We start from the raw sequence: 17,598 nt of genomic DNA on the forward strand, positions 1-17,598 counted from the left end.
TGCATACAGAGGTCTTTAAATAGTAAATTCTAATGCCATTCTATACTCTATATTGTGCTGAAACGGTACAAACAAATTGACCTGACCGTGAACAGACGACCCTGACACGGAAAGGGGCAATAGGCCGATAAACATCACCAGATAACGTTTAATAGATTTATTTATTGGTTGCTTGATAACAGTGACGTAATGCAAAATTCTGCGCCAGACTCCATCTATCATACAACGCCATTTGACTTTCAAATTTTCAAATTTCAAATTTCAATTTAAAGTAGCACTATACAAGGACATATTTCAAGTTCATTGAACAACGATGCAATCACAAGGTCAAAGATCGCTTCTCCGATGGGCTAGTCAACTAATTGGAGTTAAGTAATGGATTAAAGTTCAGATTATCCTTTAATTACTGATACGGTAAATCTAGGGGACAGGCTGCCGGATGCAACCTGACCACCAGGGATACATCTTCCACGGGAACAACGTGCCATCTATGAAATCTTATCCTTTCGTGCTGTGTCCAATTTAAAAGGTATAAAGATTTCGATCTACTGAGAGCGTCGAGGGATCCTTTTAGAGGGATGAAACCAAGGCCAATGAGCATGCTTCAGTTTGTAGCCGCCGTAAAATCGTAGTTCCCTGTTAATTAAAATGAATGCGTTCATAAAACCTGCAGGCAGGGGGGTTATCGATTGAAACCTAAGTAAGAAGTTTAATAGACGATGAACTGCACAAAATCATTATACCCGCTATCATTCCGATTAACTCTACTAAGTGGAATTCTATTTGTTGCGTAACCTCAGGGCAAATTCAGTATCTATTATATATGAATGATATGGCGCTCTTGCGTTGTCGATAATCAACTAGCTTGATTTCTTGACACCGGATACAACATTAACTGATTAACCACACTGAAAAAACTCCCGTGCAGTGTGCGCTGTTTTCTTTCAATCGACACATACTTTGTCTCTAAACATGTTCATGTTTTGTTATGACCCTAGCGAAGATAAGGCCATTTCCGAGATTTTATGTTGTGTATGAGCAATATCTTTACCACATGTCATCGAAATCACATTGGATGCAGTCATCATTGATGTACAGTTTACGATAAGCAAAGGCCAGCTTCAAATATGCAAATTAGTAGTTGCTGTGAAGGGACTGCTAAAGCTGCAATCAAAAATACTGCGTGAGGACTGGAGATTGGAGGATTCAGGGGGTTGAAAATTTTGGGGTAGTAGAGGGGGGACTATTTTTGTGGAGATTATTACATTTGTGGAGGTTACAGTGCTGTGGGTATAAGGGGAGGTCTGAAAATATATTGGTTCTCTATTTTTTCACATTTTCAGATCCATAGTTTAGTAAGTAATTCAACAAAAATAAATAACATTTTTATATCCCTCAACGGTTCTAATGACAGTAATAATTATACAAAATCGGGAACTATTTCATCATATATCATGACGTGCTTTTGCGCGCAGGACTGCACAATTACGTGTTCATTTTTCTGTGTGTTTAAGCCAGATTTATATTTCAATTCCTTAGGGCATTGAGTTGGATCTGAGAAAAATGATAAAATGTCATTTCATTGAAACTTATCCGTAATCATTGAAACTGATCCGCAATATTTCTTTCACTTCATTTATGTGTTGTTGTGAGCATTATTCACCATTTTTCATCAAATATGTGGCGCATATTTTTTAATTAAAATATGCAAATTGCCAAATAGCTAACGCGAAACGTTTGCATTTCTTTCACTACTAAGTAATCTCTTCACCATATTCAAAATTTTATAAAATTTCGACGATATCCTTGCTGATAAAAATCGTAAAATTGTGAAGTTCATTAAATATGCAAATGAGCAATGTCATTGATATGAAAATGCCCAATGACGGCGAAAAACTGCCATTAACTGCCAATAATTGTAGCAAGATTAAATCAGATATGATGCGGTCATTCTACGGATATGTGACTTCTGAATAATTCACCACACAAATCTGCATTATGCAAGCTACACACACTGATCAGTTCTTACCATTTCAAACAATATCTATCCGCCATATTTGATTCCCATCCGATGGACCGTCCTGGAGATATCATACCAACAGACAGACACATACAGAGACGTCCGTACGACAATCGCTCATGTGTGTCAACTGTCAACACGTGAGCTAAAAAAAGAGTGCCAACAAAGATGACTTGCAAATCTTACCAGCTGTATTTGTGAAGGCGATAGAGTCTACCCCACCATGATTAATTCGTGACTTTAAGTCGTTTCTAATTGTTTGTTCAGGTAGACCCCACTAATGTTTTTTTTTTGCAAAATATTGATCGATTTAATGTTATGAGAAGCGACTGACTGGGGTCAAATAAGAAATACAAAAATAAAACGAAATGTGGCTGTGTTGTTAGGGAGATATCACGGTATAAAATTATTACATATAAAATGTGGTCATTTTTCTTTCATTTCAAAGGCATGTTGTTGAATTCAGTCTTGGCTTAAAATGTCAGATATATGCTGAAGCGAGAGTAAATTGCTATTTTGAGAGTGAAATACCAGTATGAGTTCATGATGTCGGTATGACGTCTCCATTTAAATCATTCATGGAAAGTAATTGGCATTCATGTAATAAGTTTTCTCTATTACAGAAACCGTGAAAGTATTCTCAGGTCATTTGAAACCACTATCTTTTCGAATACTTTATCAAACGAGCGAGGTTCCGTCGCCGTAAAAAAGTTGAAGTATAGCTCTAGGACATGCGACATGGCGCTCAATTAAAACTGAAAACCATTAAAATATGAGCGATGTAATTGCTCTGTCTGCGAATCTGTTTGTCGATACTATATAAGCAGTACCCAATCGTGAGTACATTTCGTCATATTTCATTTTTTATTCTATTTTATATTTCTGTATTGGTCGGCCAAATATAGACTTCATAATGATCTAGAGCTCATCTTAACACAGCAGGCGTTCCTGCTGATTCATAAACTTTTACATTCTGGAGAGTGTGTGTATGTGTGCGAGTCGATGTCCGTCTTCTTGGAGTTTAATCAGACGGTTCTCCGGGGACAGATGTTGTCGCGCTGCTTCACAGGGAGCCAATTTTCGACTTTTCTGTGAGAGGGACCGACATGAAACAACTGCATGCTCCGCGCTTACGTCAAACACGAACCGGCCCCAGCGTATACACGGATTTCCACTGTGACTTATTAGGTTTTAGAATGCCCATCGATCTGCGTGCGAAACTCCCTTTCGTCTGTGACTCTAAATCGAAAGCAAACGAAAGGTACGCTTAGCATGTCAATGTAAAATAATCTACGCCTGCACTTCAAGGCATGCTCACTTCCTCCTTTGACCCCAATAATCGAAAACGACGTACATGGGCGTGATGCGGTGCTACCCTGTACAAGACTATGCTTTTTATATCACACATGTACATGTTTTAAAATTACTGTAATGCAGGAGCAAAATTTATCGACCCTGATGCCAAATTTCTCCTCTGACCCTAATAATCGAAAACGACACACTGGGGCATGATACGGCGCTATCCTATACAAGACAAAGCTTTTTAGATCATACATGTATACATGTTTTGAAATTAATGTAATATAGGAGCATAATTTATCGCCCCAGACGTAAATGATGTGGTGGGACGAATTTCCATCCAATTACGCTTGTAATTCAAAACATCCAACTTCCATATGCAACTTAACACAGTAAGGGGTTCACTTACGTAGGTCACGCAAAATATTCCTTCTCAAGCATCGCTGAAATCATCTTCAAAACCGTGCATGTATGTGAACTCCCGTGAGAACTCCCCAGCCGTATACACAAGACCTGCGAACACGCATACAAATTTACCACCGCGAACTACCTGTCCTTGCCGCCCAAACCCGTCGAAGATCATCATCTATACATGTAAGTAACAGAGGTGTGACGTCATTGAAATAACACCATCAAGGATCACAAGGGAAATGAACATGTGTCGCAACTGAGATATAAAAACTGACGGCAACAAAAGGAATACAGGAATACCAAGGTGAAATATGTATTTTGAACGTATAATGCATACATAAACATTTCTGTATTTCAATGGAGAGATACCCTTTCAAAAGCAGCTTGCAATAATCGATGTCTTCAGTAAAATTCCTCCAAATCGTATAGTTGTACCAAAATTGTTCCATGATGTCTTAGAATCAGTCAGCTTGTGTATCTTTCTGTCTTCTATGCTACAAACATATATAGAGAGATAAAGTCAAGAGAGATGGATGAATAAAGATGGCGTGGGTAGATAAACAAGCTACATGAATAAATGACACACACCAGAGAGGGGGGAGGAAAAGATGGGGGGAGGAGAATACATGTATGGGGTCTCTGCTGTTTTGCAAATTATTTAGATGTTAAATAAAACTGATAAGATTTTGCAGATTTGTGAATAATATATGAACACAGGGGAAGTGGAAATATGCCTGAATAATTTATATGCATATGGTAGCATGGGAACACTGTGACCAGCTACAAATCACTAATAGGTTATGAATAATAACGGTAAGTGAAGCATTTATATTGTCTGTCGAGAAAACTCTTTTCACTGAAACTATTTGAAAATCCTGATTGTGTTCATTTATAAGGGAGACACAGATTTAGATTTTTCACCGTTGGCGGCGCCATAAAGGTTTCAACGGTAAGTACTTGAGATGATTTGAAATGGATATTAAACAATTTAGACCGATTAGAACTGTTTCAATTACTCGTCTCAGAGTGTTTTGTAAGATGTGAAGTCGACTTAGTGGCGCTCAATCGATGATACTCTTCGGTCGCAACATACCAATTGAAAAATAGCGTCCGATTAAGCGTGTAATTTCGAGCAAACCAGAGAGCCATTGGCATGGCAGTGCACGCTCAAATTTAGCTGCAGTTACAGTCACTTGCTTGTGATCGGTCTATTCCGCTCGGCGTCTATGCCCCCATAGACATGTGTACATATGCCTGAGAAAAACCAAGTCAGGAAACCAAATCGAGGTTTTGCCTGGGTATTTGGGTCGGACGGCAAAACCAAATCCGACCTAAATACCCAGGCAAAACCTCGAGCTACTGTACTGCAGCTAGCTCAGATTATGCATCTTTGTATTATACGTCGTATCGCTTCCATTAGGACCACTATCGCTCATTAGATAATGCTCTAACTGAAGTCCTGAGTCACGGCCTGAACCAAGGGGACCTTGAGAAAAATTAAACTCTAACCTTGCTTCAAGCTCTCAGTCAGTGCTGCAGCGCACACACTCAGATGATGATATCTTTTCGAGATTTCAGTGACCTCTTCGTCTTTTCTTTCCGGAATTTTCAAAATGATGATGTGATGGTCTTGCTGCCCGCTCACACTTATAAACGAGATGTTCGGTGTAATAATTAATGATGACCATTTCAAATAATTGGTAATCAGCATATTCAACGAACTTTAAAGGGAAACAGCGTCTGAACTGCGGCTGTGCGAGATTCTTGTTTACAAACGATATATTTCGTGCACGATATCTAGATGCACCTCATCATCATAGCTGCAACATTTAGATTATACGGTGTAGATTATGACAAACATGTTTTAACTTTCATCAATCACCATCGTACACTGTAAAGTTAAGTGTTCAAGGATAGAACACCAATTAAACGCCTTTTGTAACACTTTTTGAACGCCTCCAGACGTTCAGAAATTTAACACTACGTGTTCAACCAACGTTCAATTTTGAACACACGTGTGCAGATTTTGAACGCTACGTGTTCATCAGACATTATATTGAACACCATGGTGTTCCATATCTGAACACACGTTGCACAGGAAATGTGTTCAAAAAATTGAACGCTTTTACGCGTTCAAAGGGCTGTAACACTTTTTGAACGCATGGACGCCGTTCAACGATAAGTGTGTTAAAGGCTAGAACACATGATGCGCGCTTGTTGAACACCTTTAATTTTGGGCGTTCACGGTATGTTCAAGCCTTGAAATAACATTACAGACCATTGATTTCCTGTAAAATTATTTTATTCTAAAAATACACGAAACATTTCTAGAGTAAAATACAATAATTTACTGTAAAATGGGTAAATAAACATTGCAACTTTGTATGTAAAGTTTGTCAGAGGAAAAAACCAACAGTGTTAACACCTTCCTATCAAAAACATAAGCAATAAAAATCACCATATTGTGGATTACGTTTTATGTTCATACTTGTTTAAAACGTACAAAAATCATCTGAAAAAGCTCAAAATTTGGCATACTTCTTGTCTTGAAAAGACGTATATGTATGAAATGCATACTCCATTTTTGTAAGATGGTTTCTTAAAGACATTTCCTCCTATATGGACAATAGTAAATTTTGAAGAAAAAGAAGTTAGTCAAGGCTTCTCTGGTGCACATGGCATATAGTTGTCCACACTAAAGTAAACACAACATGTCAAGTTGTCAAAGTGTCACAGTAAGACACAACATGCAGAAAGTGGGGGAAGTGGGTCCTTGGCAGGGTAAAACCTATTTCCTTGTCCAACAAAGTCCTTCATAAAAAAAGGTTAGTTTGTTTGTAATATCTTTAAATAAACCCTGAAATAAATGGGTGACATTTCAAAAATATACCTCTCAGAAATTTAAAACATATTCGTAAAAACCTTTCAAATTCTGGTGTACCCTGCTATTAATTTTATACAATTTTGTTTTACTAAAAAATGGTAAAAATCACCCTTAAATGAAAAAATGAACATTTCATCATAACTTGAATATATCACATTTGGTAATTCCCAATGTCTTAAAAATGTCTGAAATGTCTTTAATGCCAAAAAACACAAAGTTGCAAATTTCTGCATAATTTTAACAATCTGAAAAAGACTACCAGTAGAGAGATCTATGTCCTAAATATCAAAGCTGTTCGATTAGCAGTTTTGAAAAAGATTTTTTAAAGATTGTTTGACCAAAAATGACAAAAATTGCCATGAAATATAAAAATTTGAATATTTCATCACACCAAATTTGACGATGGTCATTTTTAGGGACATGTTTACAAAATATTGAAGACGTCAGTAAAAGAGAAGATTTTTTCCAAAAAATAGCAAAATTAGCCTCAAAAATATAAATTTGCATATTTCATCATAATTTGAACATATCTGATTAGGGTAATCCCTTGGGACCTGTAATCCAAATATTAAAGGATTCGCACAGGCTGTTTTGAAGAAAAACCTTTGGAAGTACAAATTTGAGGACAATGCTACACATCCACCTATTTAGCTGACAGCAAAGCTAAAAACCAGTTGCTAAGTACAAGAGACGTGTTGAGCTACAATACAAAATAATTTACGGTTTGGTAGCAGGCTATGATCAACTAAATGTTACAAGGGCATAAGCTTTCAAAGTACGTGAAGTCTCCTTCATCAGATGCAAGGGGGGGGGATGAAAAATTGAAGCAGAAAGTGACAGAAAATTCAGAGTGAAAATTTCAGAAAAATCAGTAATTCAGAGTGGACATTTTTACTCTGAATGGTCTGTCGCTTTCACATCCATTCAAGGCTGAATTTTTTTATGTAAAAACATTTTGTCATATTGTCTTGAAAGCTGCCTGCAAATACAAAGATGTCAGATGGTGTTCAAATGGATGAGACTGAGTGTACAGATGACTTTCATAAATGCATGTATGGATTTTCATGTACACATTTTGAAAGAGCTAACAAGAAATATCAGCTTTAATTTAAATAAGGGAGACTACACGTCTGTGAAAGCTTATTCCCCAGCAACATTTAGTTGATCATAGCATGCTACCAAAGCTTAGATTAATTCAGAACAAAAATACAGAAATTTATCAAAATTCAGTTACTGACCCTTGGAAGTTTAAATCTACATTAGAGATGAGCTGAGTTTCTCAAGCTTGTTTCCAGACAGCTACCTGTACACTCATCTTCTTCGTTATCTGTACCACCAGCTTCTATAACAACTCTTCGATTTTCAGTTAAATCCAACTTTTTACATCCTGAAATAATGCAACAATAGGTATATGGCGAGATGAAACTTTAAATGAAAGACAAGGGGCTGATTATTATAAGGAAAAGTGGAGACTTTCATATACAGTGCCTCTCTTCAAAACTGTTACAAAATATTTGCTGCTTCTTGTGATCAATTGATTAAAATTAAAAAGCCAAACTCTCATATGCTGAAACAATACATTGTATACTCTACGATGTTTAACTGATGTTTACATGCGATTGTGTTTACTAAAAGACATATGTTAGCTGTGATTACGCAGCGGTACTATGCAAGGCGTATCGATCGCGCTCAGGTCAAGGGTTATCACTACAGTTGTATTGTGATGACCCTTGACCCGAGTGAGATCGATCGATACGCCATGGCCAAAAGTACCACTGCGTAGTCACAGCTAGTTGTTGGTATACTAGCCACTGAAAGAAAAAGGGTTTTTTCACGTAGTTAAGCTATTTAAAGGTACAATACAATTAATTTCAAAGGACGATAATATAGATGCTTCAAAAATCGAATACCTTTTACTATTTTGGAGAGGAAACTTACCCTTTCTGGTCTTGCTTCCGCACGATCACGACTTCAGGGTGCGCTTACAAGAAAAATGTCGCAACTTCCGTTTTGATGCATCATGGGATAGGAAAAGACACCAAACTTGAACACTAAGTGTTAAGAAGTAGAACGCCCCTTGCACGCCGATGTTAAAATTAAAACGTTCATGGTGGTTTTCTGATTTTCTTTTCTAATTTTTAAACTTTCAACCCGTAATAAACGTGTAAAATTATTTTGTATACTTCCTTTTTTAGAAAAAACATGCTTTCAGCAATTGTAGGCCGGAAATATTTTTCACTTAGTGTGAAATTCGTTACACCAAAATCCGTGTACTTTTGCCGGACAGTGAAGCAATAGTAAATTTAATATAGCCATTGTAAAGAAAAAAACACAAAAGACTGTTAATTGTTTCACAGTATTGTAAAATTTCTGTGATGCTGAGTTTTTGAACACTTGAAGGAGATCGTTGTTAACACATAGTGTTCAGGTTTAGAACATCATTGTTAATATTATGAACACTAGTGTTAACAATATGAACACTAGCCGTTCAAATTTGAACACCGACATGTACATTTGAACGCTAAAGACGCGTCTAGCGTCCGCTATTTATTTTTACAGTGTACCCTTGATACGGTGTTTACATTGGTCGTATGGGCCCCATACGACCTTCGAGCGCAGTTTCGACGACTGTGTCCCTTTAACACTGAGGAACATACATCTTGTATAAGGCTTAGCTATAGGGATGGAGACTGCTGAATATATTGATTAGACGAAGATATAAGAGTAGTGACAGGTATTTAACAGTAGTAGTGGCATGTACGTAGCAGTCTCATGTCAGGGAACTGCAAATAACACGATTGGAACTAGTCTGGGATAATTGGATAGTCATATTTTGCAAATTTCTCAAAAGTGTTAGGTGCCCTATACAAAATCTTTGAGATCAACTACGTTGTGTATGTTGGATGATGTCAATCTGGAAATTAAGTTTGTACCATACATGTTGACGTATATTTACAATAATATTGTCTGGATTGGATAAGGAATCCCCGTAACAGAACGTGTTTTTTCAATAAATCTGCAGTCTGGTCTAGTCAAAAAACACGACCATGGTAAAACAGCCCACGCAACATCCTCATCTTCTGCAAGTATGCATCTTTTGACATTTTGCTTTCTTCTCTTGATTGGCTCAGTGCACTAAATTTGATGAATTTTGCTCCTGATGTAGATCGTTCAAATCGTGATCAATTAAAAGACATTCTGCAGGCTATGTCTGTTGGTGTTAGTCATTCGATGCATATATATAACAGACTCTTGCTATAACTAAAATTACGAAGTTACGGAAATAGTAAAATGTCAGAGAAAAACGAAATATGAACTTAAAGACAACTGCAGACAATACGTGTACTGAATCACGGGGTTGCGAGGGAATGTTGCACGCTTTCTGACATTCAACGTGTCTTTCTTGCGTAATGACAAAATCTTTTCACTAACACACAAGGGAAAAAAAGAGCTCAGATGGCGCTTATTGCAAATCTCTCTGCCTCCCACATTCTCAAATATAGCTGCACTGCGGCTGGAACTGACGCCGGCAATTCTTGGTTCAACTGTCACGCGCTTACTTGAAGAAGAAGACAGAAAGCAAAGCCACTTCACAAAAAAACTGAGATGCTTTTATCTGGAAAACATTCCAACTTTAATTCGGAACATTTTTTAACGATAAAAAGCCATAATGTTGTAAAGTTGGCATTCTTGTTTTATCACAAAATTGGTAAAACACAGTTTCTTCCCAAATATATTTTGTTCACACAAAATGCTCACACAAAAATCACAGTTTTTGATTTACGATTAGACTGTAGATAAAAATAGACAGTCATCTTCCATCTTTTCATTATTAGTTGTGGACCAACCAAATGGTCTACAATGATGATGGTTGACTAATACACTAGGAAATGGGCTGAAACGTGTGGAGCATTGAACAATGGTAAATTAATGAACACCAACAAATACCAAGTTTATTTGATAGCAGGTAGGAAAACCTGAGATTACAGGAACAAAATCTCTGAGAAGACTGCCCTCTAGCGGCAAGTTTCTCCATTGCCTGTACTGATGGATGAATACTGGCGGTAGTGGCAATACAGTTGATTTCATTCAGGCAATAAGGTGCCTGGTATACACATATTGTGTGCATGGAACCACCATGTGTTATATAACACAAACAACGACGTCTAATAAAAAAGAAGCTGGCTCATTAGATCTGGCAGACTGGTTGTCATTTATTTGAAACATTTATTCCTTTGTATTACATGGGCTGTCCAGCTTTACACTTATATGTACCAGGCATCTCTTTAATCGGACTCTCTATTGTTTGTGCTAGATAACACAAAGTGGGTTCCATGTACACAAGAAGCGCATACAAGATACCTTATCTTGTTCAGGTTCAGGTTCAGGTTCTTATATCCATGTTCATAAAGTATCATTGCGATACAAATACCCTGTAGGTAAAAATCTAAGAAGTCGATGGGGATAAGAGGTTTCTTTTTCAGAGAAATCTTTGTTGTACTCTTTCTGGGTTTTAGCTAGGAGTCACTGGATGCAATGTCTTTCAGTTTCTGAACCAGTTCGACATTTGTAACTTTCACCGTGAACTCCGGCGGGTGAAGGGCAGCTCCCATGTGAACCGACGTGTTGCGGTACAGCATCACTGAATCCTGAGATTTCCTGGCAGAACAGTGATATTCATGTGCCCCGGTCTCCTTCAGGATTCTCTTCAAGTTCCTGTCATTTATCCCACCACCTGGGAAGGAGAGAAACACAGAAAAGGACTGTCACATACCTTGGCTATGAGGAGGGTCCTAATAGTCAGCCATGAGGAAATGAAAGCTGATTAAAAATCACTCAAAGACCCCAATGTGACCAGCGGTGGTTGAGATACATCATCAATGCAAGATATAACCTTGAACCTGCCTGCCATTAAACCAGAACAGGCACTAATAAAGTTGCTTGACAGGAAAGTCCACAAGTGTAATTTAAATGAAATTGTATTACAGCACGGTTTACATACTTTCAAACTATAATTATTAAACTGTGCACAAAAATTTATCACTGTACAAGTACACAAGACAGTATCGCGTATGGAGAATCTGTATCTATCCCGAATCCATACACTAACCTGGAACAATGATAATTCTTTCTTTTGCTTGCTGTATAAGTTGTTTGATGACTGGAGCCCCTTCCAACGCAGTGGAGTCACAGCCGCTGGTCAGCACTCTTTCAATGTGTAAACCTATCAAGTCTTCTAATGCCCTGGATGGATTACTGACCATGTCAAATGCTGCATCAAGCCAGGAAGAATTTTAAAGTCTCATGGTTAGAAAACATTCCCTTCGTTTGATCAGAGTGATTAGGAAAAATGTGTTTGACATAAATTTTTAAACTTGACGTTAAATACTCACAAAACAAATGACAGTTTGACATTTACTGGATTGATGAATATTTGAAGTGGATTATTTTAAACACAAAAAATATATGAATGCTGCTGGGAATATCAGAGCAAAATGCCTTACTTTTCAATTTTGAGTTAAATTGACATTTTGCTCTTCAAGTTTCTCCAAATAGAAACTTGGGCTATATACTGTTATAAAATGCCAAGATCTTTTAAATCAAGGATGAGTTGGAGTCCAGTCGGGTCTGACATTTAACATACAAACTAATGGACAGTGTTTTCTATCTGTTGATGCACACAACATCTATTACCCTTTGTCTGTGCAGTCACAGCCCTGAGTGCAGAGGGACTGTGATGAAATGCATGGAGTGGAAGACTCACTGTCTATAAATGCATGCTGCAATGGGAGGTAGGTGAGTGCGCCCTCTACGTTTGAAATGTCAGGCCTATACAGCACAAACAGCAGCGTGGTGGTCACACCTTTGCTCTCATCTTAATACATTTTCCCCCACTTGTTTTGAAAAATAATTAATTATAACATGTTCAGACTAAAATATTTTTGCAGTTGTTAAAATGTACAACTGTGTTCAGACAAGCTGAGTTATCATTTACCTCGATGGAATGTCACTTCTAGTGGTCTAGCCATCTCTGCAAAAAAACATTGAAATGAGCGTTCAGAAATTACACAACAATAATGTGGGTTCATCCATACAAGAATGTTTTCTCTTTTTAAACTGACCATCAAAAAGAATATGTGTCACCAAATAGCATTCTGACTAAAAACAATTACTATTCTTGAATGAATATTAAATTTTCACAAAATATGGCATAATTGCTTCAGTATCTTTTCCTTAATATGATGACATAGTAATTGCTCCAACATGTGTGAAATCACTTCCATTTGGCAATACTTATTCAAAAATTTTTTTCTCAATACTGACCTACAAATTCTTTACATCTCTCAACATCAATAACACCACTCCTGTATAAATAAACATTTCAATGAATTAAAAATCAAAATACTTTAAAGGTATACTTACTGTCACCTGTTCCAATTTTGCCACAGTTACCATGGAAAGAGAAAATCTAACCAATCACAGATTTTAAGCGGATGGCCGCTTTTTAAAAACAGCGCCCTAACATGGGCATTTTGAATACCAAGGAATGTCCCTTTGATCATATATGGGCATATTTAGATTACAGGTGACTGTATACCTTTAAGTACAGACATTAAAGGCCTATCATTACAGGTAACTGTTTCCTCTTAAATGATAAAATATCATTGAGTAAAAATAGGATTCATTCTGAATAATGCAATTAAAATTAAAATAGGGTCAGAATAAATTTTGTATGAAGAGGCAAATCCCTGAATCTTGAAGACATAAAAACAGACAATAACTCATTTTTTTCACAACACATTCAGGTAAAAGCTATTGCGTCGTTGTACTACTTCGAATAACATTGTAACTGAATAGAAGAGTGTATTCACAGGGGTGAATAGTGCTGGTAAATGTTTGTACACAGTGATATCACATTAACGCACAGATAGTACATTGATGTATGTAGCACCTATATCCACCACAATGAGGTCAGTAGAGAAAAAAAAGAACAGTAGAGCAAAAAGAAAATGGAGAGCAATAAAAGAAAAAAAATTCAAAAGCATTATGTGATTCTTGTCAAACTAGATCAACAATTAGCGTGTACTGAAAAAGTAAAAAGTGCAGCGATATGACCCAAACATGAGATTGATGGTACATTAACGCTCAACAACCACCAGGGAGATTAAATGCAAAATTAAATTTACGGTTGAACTCTAAAAGGCATGTACTTTTCCTCCAACTATTGAGTTCATGTAGTCGTCAATGGCATTCACAGCAGAACGTTTGACTCGTGTCTAGCGATGCAAAAGTTGAAGACAAACATCGAATGACTACGTTCCAAAATTTTCAAGTCTCTGACACAGTACATTTATTGACACACAATGCATGATGTGGAGGATTGCTTGAGAATGTTATGAAGGCATGTATTTCAGTTTGAGCATAAAATGAACATGCAGCGACCATTTCTTAATATAAAACTGTACACCTCCAGGTTTGTATAATTTAGAAATTTAGAAATCCTCATAGCCATCTGCACAAAAAAGGGAAATGTTTGGCAGTTCAATCTACGAAAATATATCCCATAATACCTAGTCAGTATGCCAAATACTATCCCATCCGCACCATTCTCCTTGGCCAACTGGATGTCCTGTCGCATCACCTCCAACTCGTAATCCGAATAACAGAAGTCGCCGCCACGTGGTCTAATCATGACGTACACAGGCAACGGACATGTTGCTTTGACAGTTCTCAGCAAGCCTATGCACAGGTAAGAGAAATATGAGTTAGTCAAGTGCTTTTGAAGTTCACTATGAATCCATAAGAACCAATGGGCACAGAAACTTGACCATAAATTGGGCGTTTGTGTACAAATTGCAAGTTGCTGACAGTACTTGTGGTAGTGGCATCTACGACACGAGAGTCAAGGTTAAGGACTTGAAAGCACTTTTTATTGACAGGAGTAGCTCACCTTAAACTAAGTGGTGCAAAAATAAACCATTAGCAAGTAAAAGGTGTGTGAAGCGGAAAATTAGAATTGTCAGCAGAAATGCATTTTGATTTCCAAGCATGGAAATCAGAACACAATGCTGTCAGAAATCTATAAAAGTGCTTGTCACTGCCATGTGCATGGGAGGCAAAATGACATATTTTAACATTCGCCTTGATCTTCAAAGTAGACTCCTGCTGAAAGTGGCATCACAAAGCAACTTTTCTCACAATCTGAAAAATCCTATTTTAGGCATTTGTGCTTTGATGAAGAACTTTGGAACAAATACATTCTTCCTAAAAAACAAATCCCACAATGATGTTAAACATCAGATTTGTTGTTTGCAGGACAGATTTTGCATAAATCAAGAGTAGGTTAACCCTTTGATCACTATGGTTTGGCCCAAACCCATTGTTATCAATTGTGAGTGTTAACCCATTTACATGAAGTAGGGGTGAACAGGTTAAATAGAACTCAACTGTGAGCCATCTATGTTTCAACAAACATCATTTTCACTTTCAAGTAGCAGAGTTCAATTTGCATGCAGATGATGTGTCATTTTTAGCATTTTTATTTTTTTTCTCCCTAATACCATAAAGTTCCTGTCATACATCCTGTCCCTAAAACAAAATAATAATTTAAAGAATGCTTGATGTCAAACGTTAAAACATTTTTTTATTGTAAACAATGCTGTGCGATAGTGATTAGAGTCTTTAACAAATAAGATTTCAAGTTTCATTGCAATCATTGAGCTGCACAAAACACTTTCCACAGTCTCTCCCAACCTAACTCCATCCCTTAAAGAATTGCAGACATGATGCAGTTCTGTGTAAAGTGTAAGTTTGATCTCCTATTACATATAGACACAAAGAGTCACAATTTGACATATCATCGAAATCACTGAACAAATCGAGAAATTTGACTGCTCTGGTTCTTTTAAAATTTTTCAACAATATTAATAGGTCACTGTACTCTTCTGTTCCTAAAGAACCATCATTCCCTAGATTGCATCTGACAAAATCCTGACAAATGTGTAATTTTCTGATGATAGAATTGATGCTGTTCTCATTACCTAGGCTTGGTGTGGTTCCACCTTCCATAAGATTGCCACAAAGTTCAATCCGCGATGCACCTGTTCAATGACACAAAACACAGATCATCCCAGAGTCATTTCTTGTCATACAGTTAAATGCAACCAAAATAGATTTCAACATACTGGTTGTTTTGATGACATACCTTACAAGCTAATATTCTTTGTGAAGCAAGAGTCACAGACAGATACTTTTTAAATATGTGTGATCTGTTTTTCAAAACATTCAAAGCTCTCCTAGAATTAGTCAGTAGTCATGGACAAATTCATGTAGAGGGCGCTCTTCTGTTGACACTGCACCCCAAGTTCACTGTTTATGATGGCACCATAGAAACAAAACTCATGATTGCATTTGACATGAAATCCTCCTAACTTGACAAAACTTTGGAAATGTGGAAATCAAAAAGCAGAATTTCCATCTGAACTCACCTAAAACATAATGAATTTCTGAAATAGGTTGTTGGAAGTTTAAACAGCTGATATTTATGAACTTCTACTTAAAAGCAAGATGTGGAAGATGATTCAGTATTATACTTGACATAGACAGATGTAGTTGTGTATAATGACCAAAATAGATCAAAACGCCCTTCATCCTAAATGCAATGAGTTAGATTTATCACATGCGTATTAATTATCCACAGCTAATAACATGATCACCTCCTTGATGTGCCGCAACAGCGGACTCTACACAGTCCACACAGACCTCCATTTTGTATAAAAATCTGTAAAAGGACAGACATCAAATTTCATTATCATAAAGAGAATTAATGACAACCACAGTTACCACTAAAACACTCATAAATCTCACTGCAGTCATAATTGGATCGTTCCCATTCAGAAACAACACCACCTTTATGATCCAGCATAGTACATCAGAGTAATTCTACTTTGTTTGTCCCCATTAGATACTGAAATTTATGCACAAATTTCACTTGAAAATATGCGCCTCAGAGAGATTGGTCAATAGAAAAGGAGCTAGCATAAAAAAATGAAGACATTTTGTTATCGAAAACGAAGGTTGGGAATCAGATTCAGGGGAAAACTTTTGAGGACTGATAAAATGGTAATCAAAATATATATTGAGAAAGATGTTTGTGAAGGCTGTGTAAGAGATGGAACGGTAGATCTCTTGAGGGGATGCGGCATGAAATTATTTACCTTTAAAATATTATAGTTCATTGTATTTTGCATGGCAACTTTGGGAAGATACTTTCCAAAATAAAATTCTATATTTTTCGCCGAAATTCTCATGATTTTTTCCCAAAAAAGTACCTGGTAGCATGGCTTTTTACAGGAATGTTCGCTCGATAGATTTTCCCATTCTTGACTGCCCTCCCCGAAGATCTAATAGTCGAACCCCAAATCAAAAATATGCAAATACAATGCTGTAAACTTGAACATTGGACTTGCTGTCTCTGACGCGTTCACAATACGCAGTGACAACTTGTATATCATTATGAATAGAATCTGCGTTCGCTGAAAAACGGACGTAGCACACAGAAAACCGCTAAACTACTGCAAGTTGTGGCCTTTGACAACGGACCCTCGCAGAACTAAACCTAGGCTATGCTAGAGATATGACTTACGGTTATCTATGCTAAGTTTACCTCCAGTACAGGTTGTATAATATCATGTATATGTTGCACAAAAAGAATAATATTCGAATTTACCTGATAACTCAAACCATGAGGTTCGAGAATTCTCAATTTTTGACTAAACACAGACCTTGATTTTGTATGGAAAGGGATAGTTTGGGCTCAGGCTATGAATGTCTGTCTGGTCGCGCGTGCGTGTCATGACCTTATGAGAGGTAACAGGTCACTGCGGTCACTTGAATAATTATATGGCATACTTAGGAGTCTGGTAATTGTACAAATTTGTGTAACACGTCTGGCCTCGTTCAAATATTTCTTTTCCTTTTCGTA

The 17,598-nt window shown here is 37.0% G+C and overlaps 1 protein-coding gene across 2 annotated transcripts; it reads right to left on the reverse strand.

The window, feature by feature from the left end:
- Positions 1-10,541: 10,541 nt before the first annotated feature.
- Positions 10,542-17,496, reverse strand: LOC139120201 (copper homeostasis protein cutC homolog). Of its 2 annotated transcripts, none has more exons than XM_070684373.1 (8): positions 17,344-17,496; positions 16,331-16,395; positions 15,656-15,715; positions 14,186-14,354; positions 12,939-12,979; positions 12,610-12,645; positions 11,725-11,886; positions 10,542-11,349 (listed from the first exon to the last, which is right to left on the reverse strand). In XM_070684373.1, the coding sequence occupies exons 2-8, from the start codon at positions 16,380-16,382 to the stop codon at positions 11,132-11,134; spliced, it is 738 nt and encodes a 245-aa protein (XP_070540474.1). In that variant the 5' UTR covers positions 16,383-16,395; positions 17,344-17,496; the 3' UTR covers positions 10,542-11,131. The 2 variants fall into 2 exon arrangements, with proteins under 2 accessions (XP_070540474.1, XP_070540475.1); XM_070684374.1 differs by having other exon boundaries at positions 17,399-17,449.
- Positions 17,497-17,598: the final 102 nt, after the last annotated feature.

The sequence above is a fragment of the Ptychodera flava genome, chromosome 20 (assembly GCF_041260155.1).
Source record: "Ptychodera flava strain L36383 chromosome 20, AS_Pfla_20210202, whole genome shotgun sequence".
Taxonomy (NCBI): Eukaryota; Metazoa; Hemichordata; class Enteropneusta; family Ptychoderidae; genus Ptychodera; species Ptychodera flava.